Raw genomic sequence first — 19,620 nt, 5'->3', positions numbered from 1 at the left:
ACTTGTGATATCATCGCTTGCTTTGGGGAGTTTACCCTGAAGGAACGTATTTTGCTGGCTGGCCGCCAATAAGCTGCTCTCCGATGGAAGGATTTGGCTGTGGGAGTTTTTCAAGATCTGGCATGGTCTACCTTGCAGAAGCGCAGAGCGTTTAAAGATGTCACTCAAGCGTTGACCTCTGGGGGTCATAAATATCGTTGGCTCTTTCCCTTCGGCATGTGGCTGACCATCAATGGTACCTCTAGGCGTGTTAGCACAGTGACGGAAGCCTGAGCAGAGATGAGAGCCCTGGGCTGTGGGACTCGGCTGGATGGAGAGCGGCCTCCGGCTGTGGCCTCTACTTCTACACAGAGTGAACTCAAAATATTCTTGGCGGATCCGCTGCAAGGCCATCTCAATACAGGCAAGCTCAAGAGTCTTAAATTCCAAACGTAATTTAGCTAACTGACCAGACTCCTGCGCAGTCCTGCGCCGCCCTCGGACCAGTTTCTCCAGATCACGAAGTTCCTGTCACTTCGCTAATTCAGATTTAATTCTCTCCTTCCTAACATAAGCTCACAGAGCAATCACCTTTCCCCGAAGCACTGCTTTCAGTGCTTCCCACAATAAAATAGGATGAATGTCATCAATATCATTGAACTCCAAATAATCTTTAATAGCAGTTGTTAGCTGCTCTACAAAAGAGGAATTCACCAGAAGACTATCATCAAACCTCCAATAAGAGGCCCTACAGGGTGTCCCAGGGCCCAGCAAGCACAAACTCAGGACAGCATGATCTGCTAAAGTAGTAGTGTGAATCTCACAAGATTGAACAGCCCTATCCCCCAACCAATAGTCAATACAGGAATCTACATTATGCACAGTAGAATGGCAAGTATATTCTCTCTCCCCAGGATGATGAACCCTCCAAATATCTAATAGCCCCCAATGGGATAATTACATCTGCAAGCGGCCGCAACAGAAGACCTACGGGAGGAACTATCAAAATGGGGGTCAATTACTAAGTTACAATCACCTCCCAATAGTAGCAAGCCCTCTATACAGGGCTGCAAGGTGTCGTCAAACTGCGTAAAAAATCCCCCCATCCCGCATTGGGAGCTTATACATTACAAAGAGTATACAACTGGCCCGCAATGGAAACACACAGCAAAAAATAACGCTCTTCTATATCTCGGATTTCTTTGAGCAGCTGGACCCACAAACTATTATGGAAAAGTATAGCAACCCCTCTTGTTTTTTTAGCCTGTTGATTAGAAGCAAAATAAAGGCCAGAAAAACCCGGGGGGCATAGCACATGCTCATGTCTGGGCAGCAGGTGGGTCTCTTGCAGAAATACAATGTGAGCTTTATGCCGCGCCAGCTCCCGATAAAGAAGGTGACGCTTCATTGGAACATTAAGACCTCTAACATTGAGGAACAAAAATATTAAATCACCCATACTTGCAACCTAACAGCCAAACACCTGAAATGGATAACCTGGACATACAGATGAATAAACTGGACATACTGGCCTCACTTGTGTATGATGGACACTACAGACATTTTAAACCTATATTTTCCCATAGCCAGGCCAGCCTGTACCTTGCTGTGTGTGAACACATGTATCCTTTGAAATGCTAACCCAGCTGGCCTTTATGCTGCAAATTTCCTGTCTCCATTCCCTGCTGGGAGGATATTTCTCCAAGGTTCTGCTGAACTGTTATCAGTGCTATATGACTTCATATGCCAGGCACCCTGGAAAGCCAAAAAACATTTATAATGAGCAAGGATCCCTGCAGGACGATGTGGGTGTAGCGAGATGAGAGAACTTGGTACCAAAACATTTGCTCCCTGTCTCTGAACCGAGTTATGGGAACCAAGCAGCTGGATTGTTGAAAGGTCACCTTTGCCAACTTTCAGCATACAAGGACGCCATCCTGAAGATGCACAGAATTGTAAAACCACTAATTAGCATCTGCAAAGTGATAAGGATCTCGGCACTGGAGGAAGAAAGTTCACCAAGAATTCTCTGTTTCTTCAAGGGCCCCCCTACTGGGGGGGGGAGTGAGAGAGGCGTGGACTGAGAGGAGGAATAGTTAGGTGTACATTTTTTATGTACCAATAGGGAATTACATGACCAGAATTCGGGGATGGACTTTTTGGAACAAAGGAAGAATTGCTCTGTATAAAAAAACACGTGCATTTTAGGTAAAGCCAGAGAGATTCACTTACTTATGCTACGGGGAACTGCTACCCCCTGCTAAGCAAATGGGTGCAAGTTCTTCTGTCCATTGCATATTATGAACTGACAATATATTTTTCTGCTATGCCTTTGCTGCTGTAATTTTGTAAGTTTTTATACTAACAATAAACAAATATTGTCTGTTTTTGGAATATACAATGCTGTCTCGTAGTCATTCCAATTAGAGAGCTGCACGGGAACGGGGACGACGGGAATCCCGCGGGACCCGCGGGCATCCCGCGGGTTCCCCCTTTGGGTCACGGGGATCCCGTGGGGACGCCCCTAGGGTCGCGGGGATCCCGTGGGGACGCCCCCTAGGGTCGCGGGGATCCCTTGGGGACGCCCCCTAGGGTCGCGGGGTTCCTGCGGGGCTGGATGTACTCAGTCGCGCGGCTCTTCTCCCTACCTTCTCTGCTTGCAGCACAGAGCCGAACGGAAGTCTTCCCGACGTCAGCGCTGACGTCGGAGGGGAGGGAGGGCTTAAACAAAGCTGGATGTATTCAGTTGCGCGGCTCTTCTCCCTACCTTCTCTGCTTGCAGCACAGAGCCGAACAGAAGTCTTCCCGACGTCAGCGCTGACGTCGGGAAGACTTCCGTTTGGCTCTGTGCTGCAGGCAGTGCAGGTAAGGAGGAGAGTAGCCTCGCGGTTCGAGTGGCTACCAAGGGAGGGGGCGGTTCGCCCCGCCACACCCCGCCCCGGTTGCAGCACAGCCGGCCAGGTCCCCTTACTTTTGTGGCACTTCCCCGACCGACCGACAACAGCCCCGGTCCGACAATCCTCCCTGCCCTGTAGCCGAGAATCTAAATTATCTTCTTACAGCAGCTGTAATAAGGTAATTTAGATTCGCAGTTAAGGGCAGGGAGGTTTGTCGGACCGGGGCTGTTGTCAGTCGGTCGGGGAAGTGCCGCAAAAGTAAGGGGACCTGGCCGGCTGTACTGCACCCGGGGCGGTAGAGAAGGAGTGGGGAGAAGGACGCTGAAAGGCCATGGGGAAGACGGGAGGAGGGGGGGAAGGACTCTGAAAGCACTTGAAGACAGAGGAGGGAGAAGGACGCTGAAAGCACATGGGGAATACAAAGGGGTGGAGAAGGACGCTGAAAGGCCATGGGAAGGGCGGGGGGGTGAAGGAATCTGAAAGCACTTGTGGAAGACAGAGGGGGGAGAAGGATGCTGAAAGCACATGGGGAAGACAAAGGGGTGGAGAAGGACGCTGAAAGGACATGGGGAAGACAAAGGGGTGGAGAAGGACGCTGAAAGGCCATGGGAAGGGCGGGGGGGGAAGGACTCTGAAAGCACTTGTGGAAGACAGAGGGGGGAGAAGGATGCTGAAAGCACATGGGGAAGACAAAGGGGTGGAGAAGGACGCTGAAAGGACATGGGGAAGACAGAGAGGGAGAAGGACGCTGAAAGGACATGGGGAAGCAGAGGGGGGAGAAGGACACTGAAAGCACATGTGGAAGACAGAGGGGGGAGAAGGACGCTGACAGGACATGGGGAAGATGGGGGGGAGAAGGACGCTGAAAGGAAATGGGGAAGAGAGAGTAGGGAGAAGACACTGGCAGGGAAGAAGACAGATGCCAGACTATGGGGGAGCGGAGAGAAGAAGATGGGTGCCAGACCAATTTGGAAGGGGGAAGAAAGGGAGAGGCACAGTAACAGAGCAAATGGAAGATGCAGAAGGAAGAGAGACAGTGGATGGAAGGAATTGAATGAGAACATGAGGAAAGCAGAAACCAGGCAACAAAGGTAGGAAAAGAATTATATTTCTTTTTTTTTATTTTGCTTCAGGATAAAGTAGTATATTAGTTGTGTTGATAAAAATTTATAAACATTAGAGGCTCTGGTAGAAACCCATTTGCAAAGTATGTATTCTTCCCAATTAATATTTTCAAATTAATAAAGTCTTTTTGCTTATTTGTAAATGGGTTTCTACCAGAGCCTTTAATTCAGTAGCATAATTAAATGAAATAACTATTTCTGAAGTTTATATGGACGGGCGGGGACGGAGGGGATTCCTCGCGGGGACGGGTGGGGACGGAGGGGATTCCTCGCGGGGACGGGTGGGGACGGAGGGATTCCTCACGGGGACGGGTGGGGACGGAGGGATTCCTCACGGGGACGGGTGGGGACGGGTGGGACTTTGGCGGGGACGGGTGGGGACGGGTGGGATTTCTGTCCCCGCGCAACTCTCTAATTCCAATGAGGTAAACAAAGCAGCCTTTACTTCACACCCTACACACACGCCATACAATCCATCCAGCGCCTGCCATTCCACACCCAACCTCCTAATCCCCACAAACCCCCTTCCCACAGATATCCACCTACCCCACCCTCTACCCACCACCCAAAACCCTCCTAAATCCCAACCCCCCTCCCACCAGAACCACAACCCATGTAGTAAGTGCTGCCACCCCATCGCTCACTACAATTTCAATGAAAGGAAGGATCCCTCTCTGCATGCCCACCCCCAAAACTGAAACACCAAATGCCCTTTAAAACAAATATCTCCAACAGGGAGAGCCCCAGAATAGAACACAAGCACACCAAGGAACATGAAAAAATATCACACTCAAGCCAAAGACACGGCTCAGGCCTGAAAATTTACGCCAAAGAACAACAATGGTCAACCCAGAGCACAGCACCTAAAAGGTGATGGACAAAAGAAAAAGTTTTTCATAACAGTAGAGCAACAGAAAGAAAAGTCAGGTGCCATGACCACCAGCCGCCTCCCGCTCTACAGATTGCCGTTTCAAGTGGCTGCCATCTCGCCGAACCCGTTGCCAATGGGATCGCGGTAGAAGATTGAGGCGTGCACGGGCATCCAGTTTTGCAGCAGAAGTCACAGAAGAAGTGCCACCAAAGGGTACGTTAGGAAAAAAACTCCGAGGCCTCCTCCAAAGATTTTAAAGATCTCAAAGCACCATCCAAATAAAACAGCAAAGCAAAAGGATGGCGCCAACGATATTGAATCATCTTCTCAATAAGATGGCGCAGCAACGGTCTCAAGTCCGCCTGCTGGCACAATGTGGCCGCAGAGAGATCTTGATATATCTCTATATCATAGGTGTCCCACTTAATCTCATCCAGACCCCTTGCCATGTGATAAAGCAATTCTTTCACTTTAAAATCTTTAAAGCACACAATAATGTCTTGTGGTTTATTGCCCCTGGGGGCTGCTAGGGCTCTATGTGCTCGTTCAATAATAATAGGGTCAGGAACTGCCACTGCCGTCTGTTTTCCCAAAATAATACCAGCGATTTGGTGCACCACCAGTTCACAATCCTTATAATCTTGCACTAAAGGGAGCTCCCGATACGAAGATTAGCTCTATGACTGCAGTTTTCCAAATCTTCCAATTTATCCAAAATGCTCATCTGCTGTAGCTGAAGCTCTTTACAACGCGAACAAGGTGGCCTACAGTCTCATGTTGCTCATACAAATGAGTTTCCAGATCGCCGACCCGGGTACCGAGCACCGTAATTTCCCCACACAAGTCTGCTGCAAGAGTGGTGAACTCCCCCCCACAAATCTTTCATATCGCTGCTAATATCTGCAAACATGGCCCGTATCTCAATTAGCGGGTCAGCCATCTCCCGCTGGGTGTTTGGAGCCGCATCCGCCGCTGGCAATGTCCAAAGCGGGGGCGTAGAATCAAGCAGAGGGGAAGGCAACTTTTGCGATGAAGGCCCCACCGGGCTGAAGGCATAATCACGTATCGTTTTGCGCAATTGAGAAGTCATCGCACACAGAAGCACTAGGCTGCTATCCCCCACCAAACAGCAACACTGGCAGCTCTCCACAAAAGCCGCACACGGGGCTAAAAAGCTTATAATACAGAGGGCATGCGGAGCCGACAATGACGTCACTTCCCCCCTACTCCAATTTATTTTATATCCTGAAAATTTTCCAAATTGGTCAATCAGATTCAGTAAATGCGGAATGGTAGATTCAGGATTCCTCAAATGAAACAAAATATCATCTGCATAAGCAGAGACCTTATATTCCCGACCTGCATAAGAAATACCCTGTATCTCCTCTGCCTGTTGAACAGCCAATAGCAAGGGGTCCAGAGCAATAGCAAAGGAGATAATGGACACCCTTGTCTAACTCCCCTCTCCAGATGAAAACATTCTAAAAAAGTATTATTATATATAATCTGGCAGAAGGGGAACTATACAAGGTTTGAATCATTTGTATAAATCCGGAACCAATACCAAACCAATCCATTGCTTGATACATAAAGGTTCATTCCACACGATCAAAGGCCTTCTCTGCATCCAAAAACACAGAGAAGGCTGGATCATCCATAACTTTCATCAAATATAACATATGAAAAGCCAGTTTGGTGTTATTTGAAGAATGTCTTTGAGCAATGAACCCCATTTGGTGCATGCCGATGATATAAGAGAGAGCATTGGCCAAGTATAAAGCCAGTAATTTAGCCAGAAGTTTTCCATCAACATTAATCAAGGAAATGGGCCTGTAATTTGAAACCAACATGGGATCTTTATTTGACTTTGGTAAAACTATTCTGCCAAAGATTCTGCCATAGTACCTGTAATACAACCTTTAGATAGTTGTGCCTGATATAAATTTAACAGATGAAGTAACAGATTAATTTGGAATGTTTTATAGAACTCTACAGTGAAACCATCACCACCTGGAGAGGATCAAACTCTAAGGGACTTCAACGCTGTTTGAAGATCTTTTAGTGATATAGGCGCCTCAAGACTTCCTTTTATGTGCTCGGGAATTTTTGGTCCCTTAATTAACTTTAAAAACTCTAAACCCTCAAGTTCTTTATTTGAATAAAGCTCAGAAGAATAAGGCTTTATAAAAGTTCAAAAATTGTTTTAAAATAGATCCAATTTGAGAATGAGTATCACCCTTCTCATCTATAATAGCCACAATTTTTACTTTTCTTTTTTTTTTGCCTTGAGGTAATCTAATATAATAAAATGGTAAGCCGCGCATGCGCACTAAAAAAAACGTGTTCCGTGAGCTGTCGCGAAAAAAACAATTGCGCATGCGCGGCCCCGGCGGCGGCGGCTTTCAAATAAAAAAAAAATTTCCATAGCTGCAGCGGCCTTCCTCACCCCCGGCTCCTCTCTCGAACTGGACGGTCCCCGCGTCTGCCTACCCTTCCCCCCAACACAGCGCATTTCCCCCCCCCCCCAAACGAATCAATAAATCGAGCCGGGCCGCCCTCCGCAACAGACCAGAGGAGTTCTTTGCCGCTCACACCCCTTCCCTTGCCGCTGACCCGAATACCTACCCAGCGATTCAAGAAGCCTGTGCAGCAGTCTTCACACGCTGCTTCAGGCCCTTCTACTGCCCTGATTTGCTCTGCCGCGTCTCTGATGATGTCATCAGAGACGCGGCAGAGCAAATAAGCGCAGTAGAAGGACCCGAAGCAGCGTGTGAAGACTGCTGCACAGGCTTCTTGAATCGCCGACTTACAAGGGAAGGGGAGGGGGGGGCCGCAAGGACTCTATCCGAGTAATTAAAAAACTCTGCACAAGGGGAGCAGGAAGAGATGATGATGGACAGGGGGAGCAGGAAGAGGTGCAGATGGACAGCGGGGGAAATTAAGGGAGACCTGCTGATGGACAGGGGGGGAAATGAAGGGAGGCCTACTGCTGGACAGGGGGAGCAGGAAGAGGTGCTGATGGACAGGGGGGGAGGTAAAACAAAGGGAGAAGGGCTGCTGCTGGATAAGGGGAGCAATGAAGAGGTGGTGGTGGACAGGGGGGAAAAATGAAGGGAGGCCTACTGCTGGACAGGGGGAGCAGGAAGAGATGCTGATGGACAGGGGGAAAAAATAAAGGGAGGCCTACTGCTGGACAGAGGGAGCAGGAAGAGGTGCTGATGGACAGGGGGGGAAAAATTAAGGGAGGCCTACTGCTGGACAGGGGGAGCAGGAAGAGATGCTGATGGACAGGGGGAAAAAATAAAGGGAGGCCTACTGCTGGACAGAGGGAGCAGGAAGAGGTGATGATGGACAGGGGGAAAAAGGAAGGGATGCCTATTGTTGGACAGGGGGAGAAGGAAGAGGTACTGATGGACAGGGGGGAGGTAAAACAAAGGGGGAAGGGCTGCTGCTGGATAAAGGGAGCAGTGAAGGGGTGGTCGTGGACACAGGGGAGGTAAAAAGAAGGGAGAATGGACAGGAAAAAGTGGCTAAGGAGACAGAGAGAGAAAGAAATAAAGACAGACACACACACATATATTCTAGCCCGAGGGAGAAAAATGCTGCACAGGGAAGTAGGGAGGGGGGGAAATGCTGATGCACAAGGAAATGGAGGGGGAGGGAATGCTGATATGGCTACTGTACAGGAAGGTGGACAAGGGGAGATAAATGCTGCATAGGGGGCAGAAAGAGAGATAAATAGAAAGAAAGACAAATAATAGGAGGGAGGGAGACAGAAATAAAAGAAGAAAGACACAAGGGCAGGGAGTGAGACAGAAAGAAAGACAGACATACATATATTCTAGCACCCGTTAATGTAACGGGCTTAAAGACTAGTTAGTGAATAATCTTCCCGCTTTATTCGAGCTTCCATAATACAGAGCCTGTTGAGAAAACAAATCTTTCCTAGCCAATTGAGAGGAAATCTCATTCTATTTGTATTTAGCTTTTATGAGGGCCTGTAATGTAATTTGTTCCCATTTTAAGGCCAATTGTAACTCCAAGAGCCTCTTTTACAAAGCCGCACTAGAGGCCCCAATGTGCTAACGGCTCCGAAGCCCATAGAGATTTAAAGGGCTATGGGGCTGTTGCCACATGGCAGCTGCTAGTCCATCTTTGTAAAAGAGGCTGCAAATCTTTAATATTTTGTTCCAGATTAAAAATTCCATTTTAAGTTGTTTCCTAATGTATGCCGAAAATGATATAATTTGCCCCCTCATTGTAGCTTTAAAAGCATCCCACAGTGTTTCTAAAGAGATTTCTCCTGTGGAATACAGTTTGAAGTATTCATTCATTTTTCATTGAAACTTCTCAAGAAAATCTGAATCTGAAAGCAATGTATTATTGAATCTCCAAACAGGTCTATTAAAATCTTGTTTAGCAAGTTTGAATTCAATCCAAACTCCAGCATAAGAACATAAGAACATAAGAAAAGCCCTCACCGGATCAGACCGAGGTCCATCCAGTCCGGTGATCCGCACACGCGGCGGCCCATTTAGGTACTCCTGATTGGAGACCCAGATATACCATAGCCCTCAATACAATTTGCAAGAAGATGTGCATCCAACTTGCGCTTGAATCCCAGAACAGTAATCTCTGTCACAACATCCTCCGGGAGAGCATTCCAAATTCCCAGTACGCGCTGCGTAAAAAAGAACTTCCTGACATTCGTCCTGAACCTGCTGCCGCTCAGTTTCAGACTGTGACCTCTTGTCCGTGTCACATCCGAAAAAGTTAGCAATGCTTCTTCTTGGTCGATTTTATCAAATCCCTTTATTATTTTAAAAGTCTCTATTAAATCCCCTCTCAGTCTTCTCTGCTCGAGGGTAAACAATCCCATTTTCCTAAGGCGCTCTTTGTAGCTCAAATTCTCCAATCCCTTGACAAGTTTCGTGGCTCTCCTCTGCACCCTTTCCAGCAGAATTATATCTTTCTTGAGGTATGGAGACCAGTGTTGGACACAGTATTCCAATTGCGGTCTGACCATTGCTCTATAAAGTGGCATTATTACATCTTCCGATCTACTCGTGATCCCCTTCTTAATCATGCCCAACATCCTGTTTGCTTTCTTCGCCGCCGCCGCACATTGTGCCGAAGGCTTTAGGGTTCTGTCAATCAGTACCCCCAAATCCCTTTCTTGTTCGCATTTTGCTAATGTCACCCCCAACATCTTATATTCGTGTTCTTTGTTTTTTTTTCCTAGATGCATCACCTTGCATTTGTTTATGTTAAAATTCATCTGCCACCTTGTTGCCCATGCTTCCAGCTTGTTCAGATCCTTCTGGAGTTCCTCGCAGTCCCTTTGAGAGTCAACAGCCCGACATAGTTTTGTATCGTCTGCAAACTTTATTATATTGCAAGTTGTTTCCTCCTCCAGGTCGTTTATAAAAATATTGAACAAAATAGGCCCAAGAACCGAGCCCTGGGGCACTCCGCTAGTCACCCTCTCCCAGTCCGAGAATTTCCCATTTATGCTAACCCTCTGCTTTCTGTTCTCCAACCACTTGCCGATCCATCTGTGCACTTCTCCTCCTACTCCATGGCTTAGTAGTTTCTTCATAAGCCTTGCATGTGGAACCTTGTCAAACGCTTTCTGGAAGTCCAAGTAAACTATGTCCACTGAATCTCCACTATCCACTTGTTTGTTCACTTTCTCAAAGAATTGTAATAAATTTGTCAAACATGACTTCCCTTTCCTGAATCCGTGTTGACTAGCCCTTATTAGGTTGTGATCCTCCAAATGTTGTACAATGTTGTCTTTAATCAGTGTTTCAATTATCTTCCCAGGAACCGAAGTGAGGCTCACAGGTCGATAGTTCCCTGGATCACCTCTTGATCCTTTTTTGAAAATTGGGATAACATTTGCTATCCTCCAGTCTTCTGGTATTTGCCCGGTTCTAATTGAAATATTAGCCACAGATTGTAGCAATTCACCAATTTCGACCTTAAGTTTCTTTAATACCCTCGGGTGAATTCCATCCGGTCCAGGGGATTTGTCGCTTTTCAGTTTGTCAACCTGAGAGTATATCATGTCCATCGGCACATATACTGTTGTGAGGCTTTCTTCTATGACTCCGGTGAATATCTTTCCTGTATCTGGCACTGTTGAAATGTCCTCATTTGTGAAGACAGAGGCAAAGAATGAATTTAACCTATCGGCAACTTGTTTATCCTCCTTAATTGACCCTTTCTTTCTTTGTTCGTCGAGAGGGCATGATATTATAAAACAATTGAGGGCTCCTTTTAGTGCGCGCTGAAATCCTGCGTGCGTTAACCGCTACTGTCTCCTTTTAAGCAGGCGGTAATTTTTTGGCTAGCGCACAATAGCGCGTAAATTTGTGCTAAAAATGCTAGCGCACCTTAGTAAAAGGTAAATCTATGCTGGCTTTTGTAACCTGCACTAAATTGTCTAATCGCATCGATTTTATTAACTTACTGGGTTGTTTGTCCAACAATGGGTCCATATGGGCATTAAAATCCCCAGCTACTATCAAATTGGTATTTCAAAGTCTCAAATTTATAACTGGTTGCAGTTGAAGCAAGCCATTCAGAAAGGGTTCCCATTGGCGAAATTTAAAAAACCATTATAGCATGCAGGTCCTGTGCTTCCAGACAGATTTGCTAGGACATCAGGCTGCCCGTTGGTATAAAATATCTGAATTCCTGAATAAAAAGTCATAAACTAGTCTTAGGGACATTTGGAGCATTGAGATATAGCAGCAAATTTCTTCATTTCAATGGCCACAAATTTGGACTTGGAGGATGAGATATACAGCGTCAGCATCTATGAGACAAACCTAGTTTTTCTTGTTACATAGATCTTTTTGGATCCCTGTTAGGTTACAAAAGTTAGACAGTTCTAAATCTAATACATGCTGGCACTGTCATCTGGACATTGGATCATCTGTTGTTCTATTGTCCTATGATACTCAACTTTTGGAAGTCAATATAACATAGTATGGGGACAGATTAATATCATACTGAAATCATCAATTCCATTGACATATGAGGCAGTCATATGTGGGACATTATTGCATATTAAGCCCCCATGGACCGCTATAAATGCCAGCTTTTTCTAATTATGACCAGGATAGCCATACAGATGGTAACTCATAACTGGAAAAATTATAATCGCCTCAATTTTCCTTTTTGGTGGGCAAATTTATGTTCAAGCTATAGATATGAGAAAATGAATGCTGACATGTTGGAGCATAGCATTTTATTTAAATTGGTTTGGGGACCACTAACATCTTTTATTTCTTCATTATAGCTGTCTTTAATTTTTGTTTATTTCCATACACATCCAGGGAAGGGGGAGGGTGGGGGTAGGGATACTTTTATCTTAATTTTAGCCCTTTGAATACATCCATCCAGGTGGGTGGGTGGGAGGAGAGTGGGATTACGTTACTACTTTAAATAGGGAAAGGTTATTGAAAGAATCTATGTATTTATGTTTTTGTTGATTAGTTATTGGATGGGTGGGTTTAAATGCTCATGTATGTCTGTAAGATGAATGTACTTTTCTTGATTTATTATATGTCTATATACTTCTGTATTGCATTGTTGATATATGAAAATCAATAAAGATTTAAAAAAACAACATTGCTCGCTGGTTCTAACTCTGCTAACATTAAAAAAAAAAAAATAAAAAATAGGCATCACTTATTTTATTGCAAGTGTGTGGCTTACAAGCCAAACCTAATATCACACATCTAACAGCACATAGAGCATGTAACAAACCTGTAGTTAGCAGGTGCTCCAGGGCATCAGAGTACTGTAGCATCCGCAGAGTGTACATCCAGAATTGTAAACGGTATGAGTTCCCATCCACACTATTGGGATTGTTGTAAAACTTCTCCAGGCTGCAGCTGCCACTGAACTTGGAGTCTAAAATGGCTCCGTCACCAGTTGTCCTATCCAAGTAATATGCATCTGGCTCTGAGAAATGTCGAAGACCTGAATATGTAAGAATTAATGGGAGATTTAATCTGTTTGGATTTGGTCTACATGTTCACAATACAACTCCCACACGTAATTCTGTTTTATAAAGGCAACCTCAATACCCATGAATTTTTAACATAAACATGTCATTGGCCTGCACACTGGGGCTCAAAGCCACAGAAAAATTTAAAAGCACATAATTTTATTGTCAACTGTTTTTTCTTTCTAATGCCCAGATTCTCAAAACTTTAACATGGTCGCTAAACTGGTTTCTGACAGTTTAGCCTGCATACATTTTAGTGGCAGATTATCAAAACAGCTTATCTCAGTCTTTAGCAAGCTTTCTACCAATCTCCAACACTGCCATGCAAATGGGCTTTTCAACATTGAAATGAACACTCTGGTGGATTCTTAAAAATCACCAAGCCATTCTCCAAAAATGGCATCGGCTTTTGGCGACAAAAATCAGCGGCTGGTCCAGGGGTGTTGATACACTGACAGCACTGTTAAAAGCGCATCTTGTGGCATGTGTTTTTTTAGTGGTAGTAAAAGCACACTTTTTGAGCGTGAGCATTATAGCCCCCTTTGGCAGCCTAACCAACACCCCCACCCCTCCTCCACAGCGGGAGAGATGCCCAGATACACAGTCATGTGAAAAAATTAGGACACCCCATAAAATATTCAGTTCTTTCTTAAGAAATGTTCACATCAAATTGATGTCAAATCTTTTTTATTTATCTCTGGAAAAGAAAGTGATGTAATTGTAGATAAACAACAAAACTTTTCCTTGATTTACTCATGAATCAAAAGATATCCACAAAAATGTATATTCTGAGGAAAAAATTAGAACACCTTACACCCTAATAGCTAGTGTTACCCCCTTTGGCTCAAATAACTGCAGTGAGACACTTCTTGTATCTATCTACCAGTCTCAGAAGTCCTGATGTTTGTCTACATTCTCTCTGGCAAACTTCAGTCTGGCCTTGATGTTTCTCTTAGAGAGCAAAGGTTTCCTCCTTGCACACCTCCCATGCAAGTTAATTTGTGCAATCTCTTTCTGATTGTAGAGGCATGCACTTTCACATCAAAAGTAGCAATAGCCTGCTGTAGGTCCTGTGATTTTCCTTATGAGATGGCGGGGATGTCACTAGTGAAAACTAGAAGTAGTCAGAAATTGCTTTGATAAATAATATATGAACTGACTTCGCATTCAACACAAACCTGTCTATGAAGTGTAATCAATATGTTTTAAGTTGCTCAGAAATGTTAAACTCAACAAGGGGGGAACGCACCCCCCTAGAATGGGAACAGAGTTTACCTCCCAGTCATTGCAACTGTTTCTGTAGAGATCACACTTCAAGCCAGGATGTTGGTTAATAAAGATTGTTACAGTCCTTGAAATGATATAAAGTATAGGATTTTCTCCTTTCTTCTTATACTTGTTTTATACTTGTCAGAACATCACTTATGCATGATTAATAGAATCATAACTTAGCTCAATGAGGGGTTTGGGGTCCCGACGCGGCCCCGTTTCGTGTCCTTCGTCAGGAGACCCACTCACGATTGCTGGAAAACTGGCTGTAGTCTTTTAAACTTCAGTTATGTTAAAGTTAGTGATACGACAACATTTCTGCAATACAAAAGTCATTTACAACATCGGGTGTGAGTAAAAATCCATAACCACACCTCAATGAAAAGTATTACTTTTTAAGGCTAAACTAGAGGAGGGAATGCACAAAATACATACCAAAACTGAAAAGCTCTCACACCACAAAGTGTATTCAAACTGCCAGAAAGGACACAGCAGTACACTCCCGATTTAAATAGAGAGAAGGGGGAGGGGTTTGATGACATCATCAAGTGGCTGATGCAATAGTCAAAACTGTAAAGAAAAGCTGTAAAGCAGGAAAACTGTAAAATGCTGTAAAAAATAAATAATAAATAATAAAACAAAAATAATACAATGATCTGCAATGTTGCCACCTGGCCAAGGAACAAAATAATATTGAAAGTCATAGAAACGCAATCCACTCCATCTCGCTGTTCAGTCCATGTGGGTGCAAGGTGTTGAGAATAAAAATCCACTTCTGTTCTTGTTTCCAAAGCATCCTTGCAACATCTCCTCCTCTAGTAGGAACTATGACATTGAGAATAGAAAAGAGGAGGTCCGTGGGTGCATGTTGATGATCCAACCAATGCTGTACTAGGGGGGTCTCTTTCACTCCTGTGCGAATCCTGCTGATGTGTTCTCCAATCCGGGTCTTGATACTTCGGGTAGTGCACCCTAAATAAAACAACCGACATGGGCATTGAATGATGTACACTACTTGTCGAGAGTCACAATTAGTAGCGGGGCACTTGATAAGACTAAGATGACTTAGACAGGTAGACATTTGTTGTAAAGTGACACAATGTTTGCATATTTTGCAACGACCACACTGCAAATGTTGACCTGATGTTTGTGTCCGTGGTTGTTTAATAAACTGGGAATGGACCAAATGCTGCTTCAAGTTGCGCTGTTTGGAGAACACAAATCTGGGCACCTGTTGGAATGCCTCATGAAATTGCATAATTCCCCAGTGTTGTTTAATGATATGTTTAATATCAAACGCCCGAACTGAATAAGGGAGGACACATACTAGAGAGTTCTCATCTGATTTTGATGGTGAAGACAGTACTAAAGTTCTATTTGCATATAAAGCTCGCTTATATGCTTTCTGTATCACTGAGTGAGGGTACCCCCTTTGCTGAAATCTGAGTTTCATTTCACCAGCTTTTATAATATATTCCTGGACCGTGGTGCAGAGTCTTCGGAAACGTAAAAATTGTCCCACTGGAATGTTGTTTCTTAAATGTCTGGGGTGGAAACTACTGTATTCTAGTAAATTGTTCCTATCAGTAGACTTGCGAAAAATGGTGGTAGAAAAATGTCCATGATGTAAACAAATTTGAATATCTAAAAAAGATACCTGTTGTGAATCTGTGTGCATAACAAATTGTAAATTACTATCACATGAATTCAGCCAGGCTAGAAATATCTGTAAATCTGCAGAGGGACCTGTCCATACAGCGAAGATGTCATCAATATACCGTTTCCAAATTAAAAAGTCCTTCCAAAAATCAGAAATATATAAGAAGGTTTCTTCAAATCTAGATACGTATAGACACGCCACAGAGGGTGCCATCTTAGCACCCATGGCAGTGCCCTTGATTTGTTTGTAATACTTCGTGTCAAACTGGAAATAGTTCATATTTAAAGCTATACGCGCCAGCTGTGTTAAAAATTCAACCCTGCCTTGAGAAAGCTCCAAGGTGCGCAATTCCTCTTCAATAATTGTTACTGCTGCATTCTGCGGAATATTAGTATATAAGGCAGATATGTCTAACGTTATTAATGTAACTTGTGGAGGAACTTGTTGGTATTGCGCTAAAATATTGATCATGTGGGCGGAGTCAAGCACGTATGAAGAAGCTAAAGAAACTTTGTCTTAAGGTAAGTATCAAGCATAGCAGATAAAGGTTCTAAAATGGAACCAATGCCTGACACAATGGGTCTGCCTGGGGGATTTTGAAGGGACTTGTGAATTTTTGGGACAAAATAGATGACGGGAATTCTTGGGTGTTTACATGAGAGAAATTTGAATTCCTTGTCCGTGATGACCCCTGCTTCTGATGCATGAACTAAAAGGTGTGATATCACATCTTGTATGAAAGGGGTGGGGTCTTCTTGCAATAAAGTGTAATAACTTTGATCTGACAACTGACGATCTGCTTCAGCCACATATTGCTCTGTATCAAGAAGAACCACACCGCCCCCTTTATCTGCCGGACGGATAATGATACTTTGATCAGAACTCAAAGATTGCAGGGCTATCTGTTGAGCCCGAGATAAATTGTGTTGGATCTTATAGGAGTTCTTTTCAAGAGAACTAATATCTCTAAGTACCAAATTCTCAAATGCTTGAATGTGGGAATCCACTGACCCTGGAGGACACCATGTAGATTTAATTTTTAATGCATTGTCACTAACAGATGGCAATGCATCAGAAGTTGCTTCTTGATGAAAAAAAATGTTTAAGTTTACATTTTCTTATGAACTTAAACATGGAGACTCTGGTGTCAAAAGAATAATAAGGGTTAGAGGGCACAAAAGATAATCCTTTATTTAATACAGATAATTCCACTGTGGTTAAAGTTCTATGTGATAGGTTGAACACATTTGATGCTATGGTTGAATTCTGCTGTTTTTTGTCCTGGCTGGTCTGCGAGTGTTTGATGATGGGCCCCCTTGAAAATGGACTGACTGGGATTGTTTAGAGCTAGAAGATGTTTTTTTTATCGTCATCTGAAGTATCAGAAGATGTTTGTGTGTATGTAAGTCGTTTTTTTCGTCTATTATTGCTGGATTTATCCATCCATGGGTAGACAAACCCTTTTGTATAATCTAACTCGTCCCGTCTTAATTTTTTAATTTTTAGTTTCCGTAAATCTTCCTTGAATGTATCTATTTTGAGATTAAGATCTGTTAATTTTTGATTGTACTCTTCTATGCTGCCCATAGATTTTAAACTATCTTTAGCCTGTTGAAACTCACTGTTATATGTCTGTAGTTCTGTTTTAGTGGTTTCAATCACCAATAACATGAGATCTAAAGAACATTTATTGAGCACAGCATTCCATTTATCCAGGAAGGTGGAATTATCCAAGAACAATCTAGGGGCTGTTCTCATTCTTAATCCTCGAGGTATTCTCTTTAGACGTCCTGTGATGACATTTTTGGGTTTTTGGAGACTTCTTTTAGCATCTTGCGGTCTGCTCGGGGGTCAACTTGCTTGGACGGCCAGACCTAGACTGTTGGTAGTTGCTTGGAAAGTCCTCCACTTGTACACTATTTTACGGACTCTGGAATGGATGTCAAATTCTTTTGAGATCTTTTAATACCAGACTTATAAGCTGCTACAATCTTCTTTCTGAAGGCCTCAAACAGCTCTTTTGATCTCACCATGGTGTTCAGTCTCACTGCAGCAGTCATAAGCACACCAAACTAAATGTCTGAGGTTTAAGTAGGGCAAACCTCCTTCAAAATGCTGAGTAATGATTTTCTAATCATGTGTACCTGATGTGATACACCTGTGTGTGATTTGAGCCACTTTAAGTGGGAAGATATGTGGGGGTGTCCTAATTTATTTCTCTGTTAGAATACACATTTTTATGGATATCTTTTGTTTCATGAGTAAATCAAGGAAAATTTTTGTTGTTTACCTGCAATTACATCACTTTCTTTTCCAGAGATAAATAATAAAAAAAGATTTGACATCAATATGTGAACATTTCTTAAGAAATAAATAAATATTTCATGGAGTGTCCTAATTTTTTCACATGACTATATGTGGCAAGTATACTACATTGCTACTGGAGCTTAAATGGGAATCCTTTCAGCAAGTTGAATTCAATGGTCTACCTCTGCAACATAGCAGACAGACATGCAGACATTTCAGGATAAGTACTAGCATGTCTGATCCCATTGAAATTTTTGGTCTCACTGGAGCCTCCAACTTGGGATGAACAAGAGGGACTCTATGCAAATGTCAAACAAATGATGCATGTCTTTGGGACCTTAATTCTGACAAAGGCCAGGTCCAAGATGAAACAGGGCAACTTTTGTAGCAAATAAGATGCTCTTTCAAATGACAAAGAAAATGTTTTTTTTTAAACTACACAATAGAGATATCTGCACCCAAAAAACAGCAAAAATTTGCATAGAGCTACAGCATCAGCAGCCTGAGGCTGTGGGTTCAAACCCATGCTACTCCTTGTGATCCTGGGCAAGTCACTTAATGTACTGCCCCAGATACATTAGATAGATTGTGAGTCCAATAGGACTGATAGATAAAATGCTTGACGTACCTGTTTGTAAACCGCTTTGAGTATGGTAGTATAACTACAAAGAGGTGGTATACACGTTCCAATCCCTAAAAAGTGACACCACATTGTTATGTCTTATATCTGTTTCTAGTTTGCTGCAAAGCCTCCTAGATGTCATGGGCTGCAACTAGTGCTGCCTGATTCAGGGGAAAAAAATTTGATTTGATTCAGTCTATGGAATCGATTTTTCGATTCGATTTTCCTACCCAAATGGGTGTTTGTTTGTTTTTTCAAACAACCTGGTAGGTTTAATTTATAGCCTCTTCATCCCCTTTGCTCTCTCCTACCCACACTGGCACTGTGGTGTAAACAAAATAAACTTTTCCTCTCTGTGTTAAATCCTAGCTCATGTTCGCAGTCTAACACAGTGGTTCCCAACCCTCTCTTGGAGGACCTCCAGGCCAATCGGGTTTTCAGGCTAGCCCTAATGAATATGCATGGAGCAGATTTGCATGCCTATCACTTCCATTATATGCAAATCTCTCTCATGCATATTCATTAGGGCTAGCCTGAAAACCCGATTGGTCTGGTGGTCCTCCAGGACAGGGTTGGGAACCACTGGTCTAACACCAGCTCTGGCAGGATACACATTTCAAATCTGACATATTGTAAACTAAACTTAAAGCTTATATACCGCTTATATAGCGCTCGACACGGTTTACAAAAGTTAAAAGGGAAGTACAGGTAGGGGGAAGCAGAAATTAACATTTTTGAAAATAGCCAAGTTTTCAGGTGTCTATGGAACAATTGGATAGAGCCCAGGTTGGGCAGCTGGGTATGGAAATTATTCCAGAGCTCTGTAGTTTGAAGTGAAGAGATTTCCCTACTTTTCCAATGTAGGTAA

At 43.6% G+C, this 19,620-nt stretch overlaps 1 protein-coding gene across 1 annotated transcript in view; it reads right to left on the bottom strand.

Annotated features, from left to right (window-relative positions):
- NDUFA10 (NADH:ubiquinone oxidoreductase subunit A10) overlaps positions 1 to 19,620 on the bottom strand; it is a 367,340-nt gene that overhangs the window by 286,689 nt on the left and 61,031 nt on the right. The window contains exon 3 of the mRNA XM_033944949.1: positions 12,651 to 12,866. Within this exon, the coding sequence (XP_033800840.1) occupies positions 12,651 to 12,866 (216 nt within the window). The remainder of the gene's footprint in view (positions 1 to 12,650; positions 12,867 to 19,620) is intronic.

Source organism: Geotrypetes seraphini, chromosome 5 (assembly GCF_902459505.1).
Source record: "Geotrypetes seraphini chromosome 5, aGeoSer1.1, whole genome shotgun sequence".
Classification (NCBI taxonomy): Eukaryota; Metazoa; Chordata; class Amphibia; order Gymnophiona; family Dermophiidae; genus Geotrypetes; species Geotrypetes seraphini.
This window is presented reverse-complemented; position numbering and strand designations above follow the sequence as displayed.